Source organism: Anguilla anguilla, chromosome 12 (assembly GCF_013347855.1).
Source record: "Anguilla anguilla isolate fAngAng1 chromosome 12, fAngAng1.pri, whole genome shotgun sequence".
NCBI classification, from domain to species: domain Eukaryota; kingdom Metazoa; phylum Chordata; class Actinopteri; order Anguilliformes; family Anguillidae; genus Anguilla; species Anguilla anguilla.
Genome location: NC_049212.1, coordinates 16,170,264 through 16,186,376, shown reverse-complemented (window position 1 = coordinate 16,186,376; position 16,113 = coordinate 16,170,264). Strand labels below are relative to the sequence as shown.

General features: G+C 39.5%; 2 protein-coding genes across 2 annotated transcripts; both read right to left on the bottom strand.

Annotated features, from left to right (window-relative positions):
* Nucleotides 1-1,172: 1,172 nt before the first annotated feature.
* si:ch211-117m20.4 lies at nt 1,173-3,817 on the bottom strand. Its single transcript, XM_035386650.1, has 5 exons — nt 3,469-3,817; nt 3,125-3,271; nt 2,641-2,808; nt 1,735-1,935; nt 1,173-1,388 (listed from the first exon to the last, which is right to left on the bottom strand). Exons 1-5 carry the CDS (start codon nt 3,686-3,688, stop codon nt 1,375-1,377), a joined length of 750 nt encoding a protein of 249 aa, XP_035242541.1. The 5' UTR covers nt 3,689-3,817; the 3' UTR covers nt 1,173-1,374.
* Nucleotides 3,818-12,925: 9,108 nt separating this feature from the next.
* On the bottom strand, nt 12,926-15,877 carry LOC118209003 (transcobalamin-1-like). Its single transcript, XM_035384080.1, has 4 exons — nt 15,718-15,877; nt 15,204-15,378; nt 13,585-13,721; nt 12,926-13,106 (listed from the first exon to the last, which is right to left on the bottom strand). Exons 1-4 carry the CDS (start codon nt 15,797-15,799, stop codon nt 13,045-13,047), a joined length of 456 nt encoding a protein of 151 aa, XP_035239971.1. The 5' UTR covers nt 15,800-15,877; the 3' UTR covers nt 12,926-13,044.
* Nucleotides 15,878-16,113: the final 236 nt, after the last annotated feature.

Here is a 16,113-nt window from a genome sequence, read left to right as displayed (position 1 = left end):
ATTTTGCCATTGCCTTCCCAAGGGTGAAGATGGGCCTGTGTGTGTTCAGCTTGACCATGCTACAGCTGAGATCCTTTTATGTCCAAGAGCATTTTTGCTTTGCTGAAATTCCCCATGAATATCATGTTATATCTGAGGACAAATAAGTCCATGTGTTTCCTGAGGAGTATCCTGGACTCAAACATTATTTGCAGAAATCTCACTCAGATCCCAAAAATTCTCACTTTTGCCTGATAATCTGGAACTGGCCTTGTTCCAGACCTCAGCCCAGTACAGTATTCATTCAGTTCACAAACACATCACAAGTGCAGCATACGTTCTGCTGGAAGTTCTATTGTATAAAGTCAAAAAAGGATGCACAAACATTGAGTGCAAGAGTCTTTAATGCATTGAACAACGTTTTTGTTGTTGCTGAGAATACTGAATCATTTGTAGGCTTTAGCATAATTCTGTACAGTGGTTTTGGTGTTGTGTTTGCACATATGTATGTGGTCTGGCAGAGATGCTCTGAACAAGAGTGTCTAGTAAATGGATGTAATGTAATGCAATATTACAGTATTATATTTTTACAATTTTCATCATCATGCAAAACAAGTAGCCCACTGTGCTCAGTAAGTGTTCCGAACAAGAATAAAGCAAAGCACTGCCCTGGTCTTTTATAGTTAGCCATTTCAAGTGAATTGTTTCATGGTTGAAAGTGAAGCATTTTGTAAATAAATATTGGTACTGAATACCTAACCCACCTCTGGTTAATATTCTGTTATTGGCTGACTGTCTGTTTCTCACTGCGGACAAAAACTGCATGTCATCCCTGTATTTGACCAGCAGCTGTGCCACCCTGTGTTTTTTTTCCTAATGGAATCAATTCTATATAATACTACCTGTGCACCTGTCTTGCCTAATGGCTTCAATAGTAAATTATACCACCTTGTATTCCTGTACATTTCTCCTTCCTTATAGGTGAATCAAAGCAGGCTGGGTTTTGTTAGTAGTACTATGGGAGACCTCTTGGGCTAATCATATTGCTGCTGGAAATTGTTCCAGTGCAAATAGGGGAGATAATGTCCTCATTCGGCAAAAAAACACACTACTCCAGACGAAGACTGTATTATGCTGTCAGAGATAGATGCTATATTTGCATTTAATATATCCAAGCATAAAGCAGTGAAATATACAGCAATGGTATGAAATACTTCACAGCATGGAGTGATGTCTCTTGCACATAATTCTTTACGGACATATAATGATAATGAATTTGAGTTGAAAGAAGGAATTTGGTTTCAGTTGTGTAAGCAAGCTTCCATTAGTATCTTCTTGGAGCTTGATGGTTTTTACAATGTCCCAAATCCCAATGTACCACCGAAACACATTTCTTCATCCTGAAGATACTGAGATAAAGAAAGATGAACATTAAATGAAATTGACACAGAAAAGACAAGGAAGCATGCCCCAGGGGTACATGGTTGATGATTCCAGACATTTACAGAAATGACTTCCATAGCAGAACCGTGAGCCCTAAACTGAGTGATCCAATGTTTGATGATACATAAGCTGCAATATGATTTATAAAAATAAAAAAAATGTTGCCTTGTAATTCAGTGCCTTACAATTCCAGAATTGAATGCAATAATAACCTAATTTTCTACTGATGTATCTTTCACTGGTATCCATGTTTGCACATTGCTTTCATCCTCAGAACTGAAATAGTTGAAAATGTTAGCATGGGACACTCACTGCAGGATGCATAGCAGTCGCACACGCAGTTGTCGCATGCCGTGAACCAGCGCTTCCAGCCTGGCTCCTTGGACTGACAGTTGTCAATCTTAACACAGCCACGCTTGGGCAAACCGGCATAGGCTTTCATGGAGCAGGTAGAGGAACAGTTTCCGTCGATGTCCCTCTCGTTAATCTCCAGGCGATTCTGCTGGCATATACCTTACAAGGTAAAGGGTGGGGTGGGTGGGTCATGGTTTTTTTTTCTTTCTTATTTGTGAGTCCAGGATGAAATTCAGGATACTACAATTAACCCCATATTAACAGACACCTATTGACAGGCACCTTGATAAAAAACTGAAATTTAAATTCAATGCACATCTGGTATTCTGTATGCATACAGTATGTGTATAGTCCAGCACCATGGCAAAGCTTTGGCATATATATATATATATATAGGGTTGTAACTAGGCAGCTGTTTCATAGGTGACTTAGGCGCATCAACTGTCTTAACGACTACTTGTATTTTTATTTATTTTTATTTTTCCATAGATTGCGTTGTTGCCGTTCTCGTTGTTAGTGTTAATCAGTTTAACCATCAGGGTCCAAGTTGAACTATGCGGTTGTTCCCTGTACTTGGACCGGTACTTCTCTCTAGGGGTTTCGTCATACTTATTCCTGGTTATGGTTATACACTTTGTTGTACGTCTCTCTGGATAAGAGCGTCTGCCAAATGCCTGTAATGTAATGTAATGTAATGTATATATATATATATATATATATATATAATATCCATTCTGATCCCAAACCTGCATGTTGGCCAGTGAGAGGCAGTACTGGGTTCCCGTAGGGTAGGGTCAGGCAGTACCCTGGCAGTACCCCATACTTAATGGTAGAGTGAGGCCAAAAGATGCAGAGTGTACTCACGAAGACAAGTGGGTTTGGGGGTCCATTTGCCATTGGGCTGGCAGGTGCTGGATGAATTTCCTATGAGCAGGAAGCCAGGACGACAGGTGTGTCTCACAACTGAGCCCACCCACCAGCTGCTCCCAGAGACCACAGCATTGAAGTCAGCATCCGGTTTCCCACAGGTCACTGTCTCACAGCACAGAGCAGGTGCGCAGAAATTACAGACGATGCAAAGGCTCATGGGCACTCCTGCTCAAAGACACACAGACTCACATGCTCACAGACACATGTGTTCACAGACACAGCAAGCTGGGAGAAATAGCACAGTTTAAGAATAAGTCATGTGTCATGTAATATTCCAAAGCAGGTTACTGATGATGCTCTGTTGAGTAGGACTCTCTCCTTGGTTTCTTTCTGTTGTGGAAACATACATGTGTCTCCAAAAATTGTGAAAAGTGAGTGTGCAGGGTACAGGGTGATACAGGCAAAACTTCGAGCCTACCTCTGCAGAGGGACTTGTACCCCACCCAGCAGCAGCTGGAATCCCCGCATGGATCTCTCCTGAGCTCTGTGTGTTTCCCCATACAACCCCCCATGCAGAGAGGGGCTGTCCCAGACCAGTATGTTTCCACCCCCGCCTCCATCCACCCTGGGACACACATTCCATTATAGAGGCTTTATGTAATCAGTGTAGAGCAACTGCAGAAACAAGGTTGCCTTTACAAACATATTCCACCGTTATTGGGATAGCGAGTGATGTAACTGACTTGACTTGAAAATCTTGAATACATTTTATGCGTACATACAGAAGAGCATGTGTGACTGATGATTCATAATTCACCTTACCTGTGCTGGCGTCTTCCTCTTGCAGCTCTAGCACAGGTGTGGGTGTGAACACCGTCTCCTCCTCCACCTCTTGCAGAGGTGTGTCTGTGAACTCGGCTTCCCCCTCCACTGGTTGCACGGGTGTGGGTGCGATCACTTCGAGGGCTGGAGCCAGCAGAAGCAGGAGAGTGGCCAGCCTCATGCTGCGTTTCTCTCTGTCCAACCGGAGGACATTAAACATAATTTCTAATTCCACTCCACATCCGGGACTTAAAGGCACCCTCTGCTCTCACCTCTCCAAACTCACCGTCTCAATTTAGATTCTTCTTTTCCGCTTCAGCTACTATCCTTCGACAGCAAAATCAGCAAGTGTGTGCCTTTTGCCATAAACTATCATCCCAGTGCCGTTTTTAGCTTCGGATCAAAAGACCACGCTAACAAAACTACGACTGTGAAACACATGCCTCTCTATCACACACAGGCATCAAGCCTCTTCTAATTCCATCAGTACTTGCTGTCCAATTTCATGTGCTAAATAATTTCAGCAGTGTAAAAGATATCCAGGATGTTGGCTGTGTACTCTCCTGATAACCAGCAGGTCTCCAAAGGACACAGCAAGAGTTTCTTCTCAAAAATACTCCCAGCAAGGGCTTCTAGTACCAGAGCTGCTGCAGTAATTGATGAAAAGTAGATTGTGCGAGGCAACATAGTACTGCTTGCACTAAGCCCTACGGCTGCTAATCGTTTTAACGTGCATAATTTCCCTGAACCTTCACAGAGACGAGAAGAGGCAGGTAGAGAAGCTGTTCAATTAAATACACATTAGGGAATCTATAATTGTACTGTTATTTTATTGTTTCACATTGGACCACATTTTATTTGAATATTTTTCTGAGAATTTTGATATTTCTGTGCAATTGAATCACCACCAGTGTGCAATTTATCATTGTCTGCTAATCAGTGTATGTTACATGTTTCTCTGGCTTTGCTAAGTTGTAGGGTTTTGCACAAAGTGTAATGATTTTGGCACATAACCAATGTAAGCTCCTCCTCGTGCTGGGGGGGGGATCCATCAGATGTTCTTTTAGGGTTAGTGATGCACTAAGCAGATTATCCGCTCTGTCAGGACTTACGAGCCTCACACCTGTCTGTTTACAGTGGGTATGCATCTGAAAGACATGAGCAGCAAAGAAAAGGAACCAAAACAAAACCAAAACATTTTGGAGTAATTAATCATCCATGTGAGTTGATATAGGAAGCTTATTGGTGAACCTTTATACAGCTCTTCTGTACTGCAGCCATAATGTGGCCATTTAAACCATGACCATGAGTTGGATATGCCTGGTCACCTGATTGCCTTTATTCATTTAAACGTGAGACAGTAATCTCAGAGTAAAATTTAGAGGCTCTTAGCAAATTCTTTTTCAATGGATGACGCAATCTAAGGATTATATTACATTACATTACATTACAGGCATTTGGCAGACGCTCTTATCCAGAGCGACGTACAACAAAGTGTATAACCATAACCAGGAACAAGTATGACGAAAACCCTAGAGAGAAGTACCGGTCCAAGTACAGGGAACAACCGCATAGTTCAACTTGGACCCTGATGGTTAAACTGATTAACACTAACAACGAGAACGGCAACAACGCAATCTATGGAAAAATAAAAATAAATAAAAATACAATTAGTCGTTAAGACAGGCGCATCAACTAAGTCACCTATGAAACAGCTGCCTAGTTACAACCCTAAGTTTAGTCATTTACAGGGGGGAAGGGAGGGATGGGGAGAGGTGCAGCCTGAAGAGGTGGGTCTTCAGTCGTCGTTTGAAATGGGTCACAGTCTCAGCTGTTCTGACCTCCACAGGGAGGTCATTCCACCATCGTGGGGCCAGAACAGACAGGAGACGTGTTCTGGAAGTGCAGGTGCGAAGAGGGGGAGGTGCTAGGCGTCCTGAGGTAGCAGAACGGAGGGATCTGGCTGGCATGTAGGGTTTGAATATCTATTGAATAGGATGCTGGAGTTTTACTTAATATATACCAGATTAAAATAAGGAATTAAAAATAGATTAGGTGCATGGTGCAGTCTGTTGGGTGACTGACTCTTGAAATACATTTCTCCTTTGATCATGAATGTGATGTCTGTCTGACCTGTGTTTCCCAGGAGCCACTTCTTCCTCGCCAGTTCTGGACAGTGAACCTGAACACATTTCTAGTTCTGTGCCAAATTTAATTATGATGTAAGCCTTACAGTGCTGTGTAATGATTCAAAAATGTAATCACATCACACACATACACAGTCATGACAGCTAATCCTGGGGCTCATAAAACTAATGTGACAAACACAAAGTGGTATTCATCTGACCAGAAAAAAATAATCAGGTTTGGCTTTCTGCTTGGCAGAGAGGGAAGACTACCACCTGAACCACAGCCATCACTTCCAGCACCATTGTTCTCCCAGGCCTCATATCCAAGTGCTTTAATATCCAAACCCAGCCGCCAGGGTAGAGAAAGGCACAGGGCAGATTCATGACTGCTCCTCAAATTATACAAACAGACACTTTGGTGTTTTTCTTTCCATTTTATTAGATTTGTTCATGTTTTCATCAAACACTGGGCCATTCACAAAGTCATAAAATGGCCCAGTGTGAATATTGCTTTGCTCTTGTCTGTGACTGCACAGACTCACCATTTGGTGAATTTCAGGACAACGTGTTCATTGTTTTCGGGGAGGTAGCAGCCAATACCTGCAAGGGAGAAAACATCAGCTTATCTCTCTGTATTCCAAAGTGTTGGACTTGAGTGGTGAACATCTCTCACCATAACTGTGAATTATCTAGTTGCATTGCTATTTTATCTCATTTAAAAATATTTTTTAAAAAAGGTTTAAGTATGATAGATCCCTAATTTCATTGGTGTGTTCTGTTTAAGCTACAAGGTTTAGTAAACTGATAAAGGATAAATTAAGCAACATTTCTGTTTTGTATGATAAAATGTAATTTTCTGTCTTAATAAATCATATATAAGGCCTTCAGTGAAGACACCTCTGTTCCCAAGCCAGGGAGAGAGACCTGAAGCTGATTAAAACATCAGCAGTCATGACTCACCCACATTAGTCCTGATTATAGTTCCATTCTTATACTCAACCAGGATCTCCCAGTAGACATTGTCATGTGCTTCCAGGCCATTGACAATCACTAGGTATGGGCCGTAGTCAAAGTTTTCTGTGGTCACATTAAACCTGTGAAGATGAGGGGGACATCAGAGACTGGCCACTGACATGGGCTCACGGTCACACCTGTCACCTCCTCTTGGAGTGTGATGGGCTTTAATTACCTCTGTCCAGCAGAGGGCTGCCTCAAGCAGCGATAAACAGGCTCACTTCCTGGTCTTGTTGAGAGATGTTGTTAACTAATGTCAAAGCAGTTGGTTCCAGTATAGTTCTTTCAGACACCCATTTTGATATAAGTTAATGGTACCAATATGGTCAAAATACTGAGTCAACATATTTGTCTGTGTTTTTTCAACAGTGTTCCAACAGAGGGCAATACAAATAAGTGTGTTTTTTTCTTTGTCTAATATCTTCCCCTGTGAAGTTATTGTGTAAATTGTAAATAGGACAATAATTTGATGTTTTGTATGTGAATCAGGGACAGTGAGTCAGTGCAGAGTCACTGGGCATCAGTGGGGAGGTGGGGGGGGGGGCATCCCAGACACAGCATGGACTTCATGACCATATTAGGGTCCACCCTTTTCCTTATTGTGCAATTTCTGGTTCTCATTTGTATAACATAGCAGCATGAAAACTGCACTTTCAAAACGCTTTTCACAGGCTAAATAATATCACAGTCCATATTCTGTCTACAGGACTACCCTTGTCTGGCATGGTGCAGTGATTGCTATCTCTTTCCAACAGAGGGCAGTGACTCTCTGTCCAGCAGGGTGCAGTGACTGTTTGTCTGGCAGGGTGCAGTAAATGTGTTTAATGGTTTATAATCAGGAGGAATCTGATGTACAGTCCAAATTCTGTGGACATCCTTTGAATTGAATTGAATTGAATTGAATTGAATATATATAATTTCGAACATGTAACAAATAACAAGTAAGAAAAAAAAACACACACACAAAAAAGAATGGCCAATAAAATGGAAGTACATTGATAAATTGGCATACTTAAATTGAAATATTTTATTATTATAGAGCAAAACATCTCTACAGCTAATTCCTCTTGTTGAATCCACAGTATTAAATATCTTCCTTTTGAAAAGGCAAATTAAGCATGTTGAACAATGTCTACACTAACATGATTACAACTCCCATTTGCAAGTAGTACCTGTTAAAAATACCCCAAAATAATATGATCTGTGATATCTAACTATTCTACATTGAAGTGTGTAATAACAGGAACTGTTGCATTGATAAATAGGTGTCAGTGCATTAAAATGATAAACCTACGTGAAAGAAGGATCAGCGGCCTGGAGCCTCTTCATGGCTCCCAGCAGGCTCCCCCTGTATGCAGTGTGGGCGGGGTAAGTCCTGTTGAAGTTTGTGAAGCTGTCAAACACGGTCAGTGTGATGTTTGAGCCCTGATCGTGACCTGGATGAAATACAGAGAGCTGCATAAAGGACAGATACCTGAATAAATCAGACACTTGGGTTAAATAGTGAGATCTGTATAAAACAGTGAGACCTGTACATATTACCACATTGAAAATACCTTGATTGGCACCCCATACTTAATACCAACGTCCAATACCACAGGCGATCCTTTCTTTAAAAGAAATATAGGATTTCATCTTTTAAATATGTAACTTTATGAAACAGGAGTGTATATGAATATTGTGCAATGTTAGTATTATATAAAAAATGATAATCAATATGCCAGTGTGTATTTCCCATAGAATGTTATGCAGTCCATATATTTATTTCATATCTATACAGTACTAAATATATTACATACACTGTATTATACCATCCATCAGATATATTACTCTTTGTTATGGGTTCACTCACTTCCATTGGAGAGGGTCCCTGTGACTAGCAGCAGCAGCTGAGCTGTGGTGAGAAGAGCAGTCGCAATCACAGTCACAGTCACAGTCATCCTGTCTTTAGATTCAGACTGAAACTTCACCCTCGCTCATCACTCATACTTATAGTAGCCCTTTGGTCCAACCCACCATTCTGCATTTATTTTTTTTATTTGGCATTTCTAATGTGCGATATATAGCCAATAGAGTGCAAGGAGTACCAGGAGTGCCGTTATTTTGAAACAACGGAAAAACCTTTACAGGAACTAAAAAAGATTGCAAGAGGTGCTGTTTATGAACCTTAAGTAACTGTGAAAACAAATAACTGAAAGTAGTTTTTCTGCCCTAATATGGTAAAGAGGATGATAGGGTAGCAGGGCTGGAAGTGTATAAAGATCTGACCTACCCCACTCAAGGGCAGAGCCATCCTCCAAGCCATAGTCCAGGTACTTGACTATAAAAACACTGTGCCGCCCTTTTTATTGACCTTTATAAGGCCTTTGGTACAGCGGACTGTTCCATATTAATTGATAGATTAAGGGACGTTGGTTTTGGGTCTGCAGCATTAAATTGGTTTAAAAATGACCTTTCTAATAGAATCCAATGTGTATCTGTTGATGGCCATAAATCCTCTGTATTTGGAATAAAAAAGGAGTGCCCCAAGGCTCCATCCAGGTTCCTGTGTTATTTACAATTTATAATAATAATCTTTCATATGCTTTAATCAACTCAAATTGTAATATCCACTTGTGTGCTGATGATACAGTTCTTTATTGTCATGCCCCCACCCTTGCCCAAGTCTTTCAAATACTTCAGAATGCTTTTAATTATATTCAGTCAGCTCTTTTTGATGTACAGCTGGTCCTTAATGCTGGCAAAACTAACTGCCTAGTGTTTTCACGGTCTCATTCTCAGTCCATAGTTGAATTGAAAATCACCACTCTTGACGGTAAATGCATTGAAAGTGTATCTTGTTATACCTTCAGATCTGACTTGATAATAAGTTTAGTTTTAAATTGCATATAAATAAATTAATTAAAAAACTGAGGACAAAGATTCTATTCAGGAATAAATCTTGTTTTATTTACAAAATCAAGAGGAAACGTATTTAAGCAAAAAAAAAAACTGTTTTAGACTACAGAGACATGCTTTACATACATGGGTGAATGAGAGGCATCAATTGTAAAGCACTTTGGATAAAAGCACTATATAAATGCAGTCCATTTACCATCCTCTAATTTACATGCCTTGGACACAGTTTACCATAGTGTCTTATGCTTCATTTCAGGCGCCATATCATTAACCCGTCATTGTCTTCTATATAAATGGTCTGGTTTGACTTCATTACATCTGCGTAGATTGATGTTCATTTATAAAACAATAATTGGTCCATTTCCTTCCTCCCTCAGCTGTCAACTAAATAGAAATACACATAATTATCACCTCCGCTTCAGTGATATGATACACTTTAAAGTCTCTCATTCTTCAACTGTATTTGGAAAGCTGGGTTTCAGATATTTTGCAACTTACAGTTGGAACAATCAACAAAATATTTTTAAACTTGACGAATTACTTTCAATTCCTGAATTCAAACATGTAATATATGAACCTTGTGACTGAAATATACTTCTGTGTCTTTCACCATTTGATGACCGTAATTTGTTTGTCTACTGCCTTGTGTAACTTTGGAACTTTGTGTTTTATGTCAGGGCCCCCCCCTGCAAAAGAGATTTCAATCTCAATTAGATTTTTTCCAATTTAAAAAATATATATAAATAAATGAACCACTGGCGCCAAGAACACACTGAAAACCAGCAGACACTACGGCCCTCCAGGACTGAAGTTTGACACCTGCGATGTACAATCTAGTGAACGTCTTACCAGGGCCTGTTCTGTCAACTTGAGAACAGTCAACACACATAAATAAGAATATCTGTACAGCCATATCGCTTTGTAAAACCCAGGGTCACAGCTAATTGTGTACAGCTAAACCCATTTTACCTTCAGTCTTTTATTTTATATAGTGTCTATAACTTTAAGCATATATTTATGTGATTAAGTGGTACAAAATTTATCAAACACTCTACAGTCACTTTCTGTATAACAGTACATAACTAGGCATCATTCTTATATGTACTGCAGTCTGTTAACATCAGTCTGACAGATACATGCTGTACATTGTAAACACTGCATAAGTCACAGAAATGAAGCATAAAGTGTTGATTCAATCACATTTGTAAATACATAAATATTGCATTTTTGCTCTCCCAGAGTGACAACAGAGGGTGTAGGAACAAGTCTTCATAAAAATTAAAAAAGAAAAAATAGAATGGCAGCGCCCATACAGTTCTGGTGAATTTAATTTGTCTTGCGCTGCTTTTTATTAAGAAGTCCTCAGTGATTCATTTAAAAAAAAGAACCTGTCCTATTGACCCCGGATGACAATACACATTGAATAACTTCCTTATTTCTTAATGCAGGATGGTTTTCTTTTCTTTTTCTTTTTTGATATGCCATGTAGACTATGTTATGCCATCTTGAATCAACAACAATATTTCTTAATGCAGGATGGTTTTCTTTTTATTATACCGTGGATACTTGCCAATTTCAAATATGTCAAATCAACCGGCAATGAAACCAAATTTGCATTTGAAAATCATGACTACATTTCGCAAAATTTTGGTTGTTTCGTCATCAACAGTACTAGCTGCTGAAGGCACACAAGAAGCACAGAGCATGCAACGCTGCAGTTGTGATACTTCAGAAATATTGGTCAGAAATAAACCTTAATAACTGACACTTCCTGCCATACTTCATTCCAATAACAAACACGATGGTTCAGTTGGTGAAAGTGTAGCTACATACTGGGAATGAGGATGTTCATTTTCACTACGACGTGCAAATGAGGACATGCTGTTTTTACTGTTCCTGTAATGAAATACAAACACTCCTATGTATACCCTATATTCTACTTCTATGTTGACCAGGCCTGGGTCAAATACGTATTTGTTTTGGATTCAAATACTTTTCTATGCTTTACTGATCTTTTCTGGTGTATTGGAACCAATGAAATACTCTCAAAAAGTGCAATCCTTCTGGTCATATTGACAGGCTCAATTACACCAGGCAATATAAATAGAGCACAGAAAATTATTTGAATCCAAAACAAATACGTATTTTACCCAGGTCTGATGTTGACTATTATAACTATAGGACTATAACTATTGTTTCACAGGCATTACAAAACCTATAGTTTTCCCCAACCTGAGTTTCATACAATGGGATTCATGTCACTTTTGTAGGCTGTTTGTCACCTGCTTCAATCGCCATATCGTGTAGTTCATGGCAAAAAATATGATTAGCAGTTGTATGCATAGTTATTTATAAAGGTATTTATTTTTGTTTTATCTCTATGTTACGACCCCAATAGTCAAGGGGAATATGAGAAGGGGTATTTAACATAAAAGGATTATTGTGATGTAATCTGGGGTGGGTGAACCGATGGGAGGAAAATGAAAGTGAAAATGTTTACAAGAAGGTAGAATTTACAATGGGTATTTACACTATTTACAAAGATGCTCTGCTGGTTGCATTCACACTCACATTCAAAGGAACCGGATGAGTGATGCCAAAAGAAAGAACAAAGTAAACTCAAACCAAGCTGACTCAATAGGTGTAAACTGCCTAACTATCTAATAAAAGTAAAGTTCAAACAAAAAGACCCTACTTTTTACCAACTACCCTAACTACCCAAAACTAAACATACAGGAGCTGGCATCCACTCCTAACCTAGGGTGCTTAGACAATCAAATACCTACATGTAGCAAAATGTGTAGGGCCCCTTACCTAGTCCAGTTCCACATACCTTTGAATTAGTTGCAGAGTCATCACAATGAAAGAATGCAGTTTTATTTAACCATTTCAGTATTCTCAGCATATTTCAGCCAGGTACCCTGAAAAAGTGAGGGTAGTGAAAAAATGTCAAAATCACCTTATGATTCAAAGGGTTAAATGGTGTCTGTCTGACCTCTGTTTCCCAGGAGCCACTGCTTCCTGGCCTATTCTGGACAGTGAACATGAACACATTTCTAGTTCTGAGCTCAATTTTCTTCATGAACATTGTAAGCCTAACAGTGCTGTAAAGTGATAAAAAATATGTAATCATATTACACGTGTGCACACTCATGACAACTAACCCTGGGGCTCATAAAACTAATGTGACAAACACAAAGTGATAATTATCAGACCAGAAAAAAATAATCAGGTTTGGCTTTCTGCTTGGCAGAGAGGGAAGACTACCACCTGCACCACAGCCATCACTTCCAGCACCATTGTTCTCCCAGGCCTCACATCCAAGTGCTTCAATAACCAAACCCAGCCGCCAGGGTAGAGAAAGGCACAGGGCAGATTCATGACTGCTCCTCAAATTACACAGACAGACACTTTGGTGTTTTTCATTCCATTTTATTAAATTTATTCATGTTTTCATCAAATACTGGGCCATTCACAAAGTCATAAAATGGCCCAGTGTGAATATTGCTTTGCTCTTGTCTGTGACTGCACAGATTCACCATTTGGTGAATTTCAGGATGATGCGCTCATTGGGATTGGGGATGTAGCAGCCAATACCTGCAAAGGAGAAAACATTAGCTTATCTCTCTGTAACCCAAAGCATTGGACTTGAGTGGTGAATATCCCTCGCTATAACTGAATTATCTAGTTGCATTGCTGTTTTATCCATTTTTTATTTAAAAAAAATCCTATTGGCATAAGTATGGTGGATCCCTTAGTTCATTGGTGTGTTCTGTTCAAGTGACTAGTTAATTGATAGGATAAATCAATGAACAAATCTATTTTGTAAGAGAAAATAACATTTTTTGAATTAATAAATAATATTTAAAGGTACAGGAAACTTAAATCTGTTTGTGTTTTTTAAACACCTTTTTTGCATTCACAAATGACCAAAAAATATTCAAAAGTTAAGAAGACAATAAATTGTCATTTCTGAGGAGTATAACCACAGTTTGGTTAACCTTTAAAGCCTTCGGTAGAGAAGCCACTGTTCCGAGGCCTGGAGGTGAATAAAACATTGGCAGTCATGACTCACCCACATCAAGGCTGATTATGGTGCCGTTCGCATGCTGACTCAGCAGCTCCCAGTAGGTGCGGTCGCACGTCTTTCCTACCACCCCATTCACACTCTCTAGGTATGGGCCATAGTTGATGTTTTCTGTGGTCGTAAACCTGTGAAGATGAGGGGGACATCAGAGGCTGGCCACTGACATGGGCTCACAGTCACACCTGTCACCTCCTCTCTGAGTGTGATGGGCTTTAATTACCTCTGTCCAGCAGAGAGAAGAGACCGCCTGTGTCCTCAAAATACATACTGTCTACTAACCGCACTGCGTGTTTAGTACGTATTTTAGTACATGATGTGCAGTATGCAAAAAAAATACAGTTCATACTATGTTCCAATGGTGCTGCAGAAGTGCTGTAAAACGGCCAACCCTTGTAGTAAAAAGTCACTCCACTTCCTCTCTGCTTTATGGGACCCAAAGATGGCTTTGCCTCTTCCTCTCTGTGCCACCTAAAAAGTATGGTTTGCTTCCTGATAAATGTGCTTCCAAATGCACTCTGGGAAACCCCAGAAATAAGTATATCATCCGGTGATTTTAAGTACACTACATTTAGAGAGAATTTAACCGACTTAACTTTCTCATTCAGTTAGTACAAATTAGCTGGATGCCCAAAACACATCCCCAACTTCATAAATCTTGAGAAGAGCAACAAATTGCCAATAGTCCTGGGTGAGGCACCATGTCATAGCAAAATATGTGTTTGACTATCATCCAGTGAGTGACAAAACAAACATGATCAGACAGTACTACAGTTCACAAATACACATGCACACACGCACACGCACACTCTCTCTCACACACACACATGCAGTGACATACATGCATGCACACATGTGCAGTACATGCGCAAATCAAACACACACACATTCTTAAAATCAACACACTGTTATTACCTTGGCTATTGTTATTGTGTTAATATTGTATTATTATTGTTTATGTGTATGTATATTTTTGTACCTGTATGTGTATATGAATATATACAATCACATTATTCTGTTATTATTATTATTTTCGTTATCTGATGTTCCTCATGTTCCTTCCCTTGCTTTGGCAATACTAATGGAAATTATGTCATGCCTATAAAGCACTTTGAATTTGAATTTGACTGTCTCTGTCCTGCAGGGTGCAGTGACTGCTTCTGTCCAGCAGATGGGTGGCAGGGTGCAATAACTGTTCAGTGGTTTATATTCAGGAGGAGTCTGATGTAGTGTTCAAATTCTGTGGACAAGCTGGAAATACATTGATAAATTGTTATATAAATATTGGAATATTCTATTATACAGCAAAACTATTTCCTCCGAAGTCACTGACTTCCATCAATGGCCAACATCTCTACAGTTAATTCCCTTTGTTGTATCCACAGTATTAATAAATATCTTTCTTTTAAAAAGGCAACTTTAGCATGTTTTACAACCTGTGACATTAATACAAATCCTATTTAGCAGTAGAGCTGTTATAAAACAAAATGCAGCAGGTCATGCGTCAAAATATTATGATCTGCAATATGTAACTATTTTATGTTAAAGTGTGTAATAACAGAAACTTGCATTGATAAATAGGTGTCAGTGCATTAAAATGATACACCTACGTGAAAGAACAATCTGCCTCCTGCAGCCCCCTCATGGCTCCCAGCAGGCTCCCCCTGAATGCAGTGCGGGCGGAGTAGGTCAGGTTGATCTGGTTGGTGTTTGGCATGTTGTTAATCACGGTCAGTGTGATGTTTGAGCCCTGCTCCAGACCTGAGCTGCGTAGTCCACAGGAACCTGAACAAATCAGAGACTTGTGTTAAATAGTGAAGCCCGTACCACAGAGCAAACACCCTGATTGTCACCTCTCACTTAACATCAATGGTTCACAGGCAATATATCCAGGTATCCAGGATTTCATCTTTTAAATATGTAACTTTATGAAACAGGAGTGTATATGAATATTGTGCAATGTTAGTATTATATAAAAAATGATAATCAATATGCCAATGTGTATTTCCCATAGAAAGTTATGCAGTCCATATATTTATTTCATATCTATACAGTACTAAATATATTACATACACTGTATTATACCATCTATCAGATATTACTCTTTGTTATGGGTTTACTCACTTCCATCGGAGAGAGTCCCTGTGACCAGCAGCAGCAGCTGAGCTGTGGTGAGAAGAGCAGTCACAGTCACAGTCACAGTCATCCTGTCTTTAGCTTCAGACTGAAACTTCACCCTCGCTCATCACTCATACTTATAGCAGCCCTTTGTTCCGACCCACCACTCTGCATTTCTTTTCTTTATTTGGCATTTCTAATGTGCGAAATATAGCCAATAGAGTGCAAGGAGTTTTTTTCTCTTGTGCATTTGTTATGTGGGGAAAGCAGCCAAAAAATAGTAAATATTTCCTTTTAAAGTGCCGGGAATCCTGTAAAAATCCTGACGGGGGGGTTTGGTGACAAAGAACTTTTCTGTTCTTTGTTTTTCATATGTAGCTTTTATCATTCTTGTATGCAATC

What these genes read in the sequence shown, in the direction of transcription:
- si:ch211-117m20.4 (XM_035386650.1), bottom strand. Translation starts at nt 3,688, where the DNA reads ATGTTTAATGTCCTCCGGTTGGACAGAGAGAAACGCAGCATGAGGCTG. An exon ending in AGAGGAAGACGCCAGCACAG is followed by an intron (nt 3,272 to 3,468) that starts GTAAGGTGAATT and finishes TGTGTGTCCCAG; the next exon opens with GGTGGATGGAGGCGGGGGTG. An exon ending in CCCCAAACCCACTTGTCTTC is followed by an intron (nt 1,936 to 2,640) that starts GTGAGTACACTC and finishes TTACCTTGTAAG; the next exon opens with GTATATGCCAGCAGAATCGC.
- LOC118209003 (XM_035384080.1), bottom strand. Translation starts at nt 15,799, where the DNA reads ATGACTGTGACTGTGACTGTGACTGCTCTTCTCACCACAGCTCAGCTG. An exon ending in AGGGACTCTCTCCGATGGAA is followed by an intron (nt 15,379 to 15,717) that starts GTGAGTAAACCC and finishes TGATTTGTTCAG; the next exon opens with GTTCCTGTGGACTACGCAGC. An exon ending in GAGGCAGATTGTTCTTTCAC is followed by an intron (nt 13,722 to 15,203) that starts GTAGGTGTATCA and finishes TCATCTTCACAG; the next exon opens with GTTTACGACCACAGAAAACA.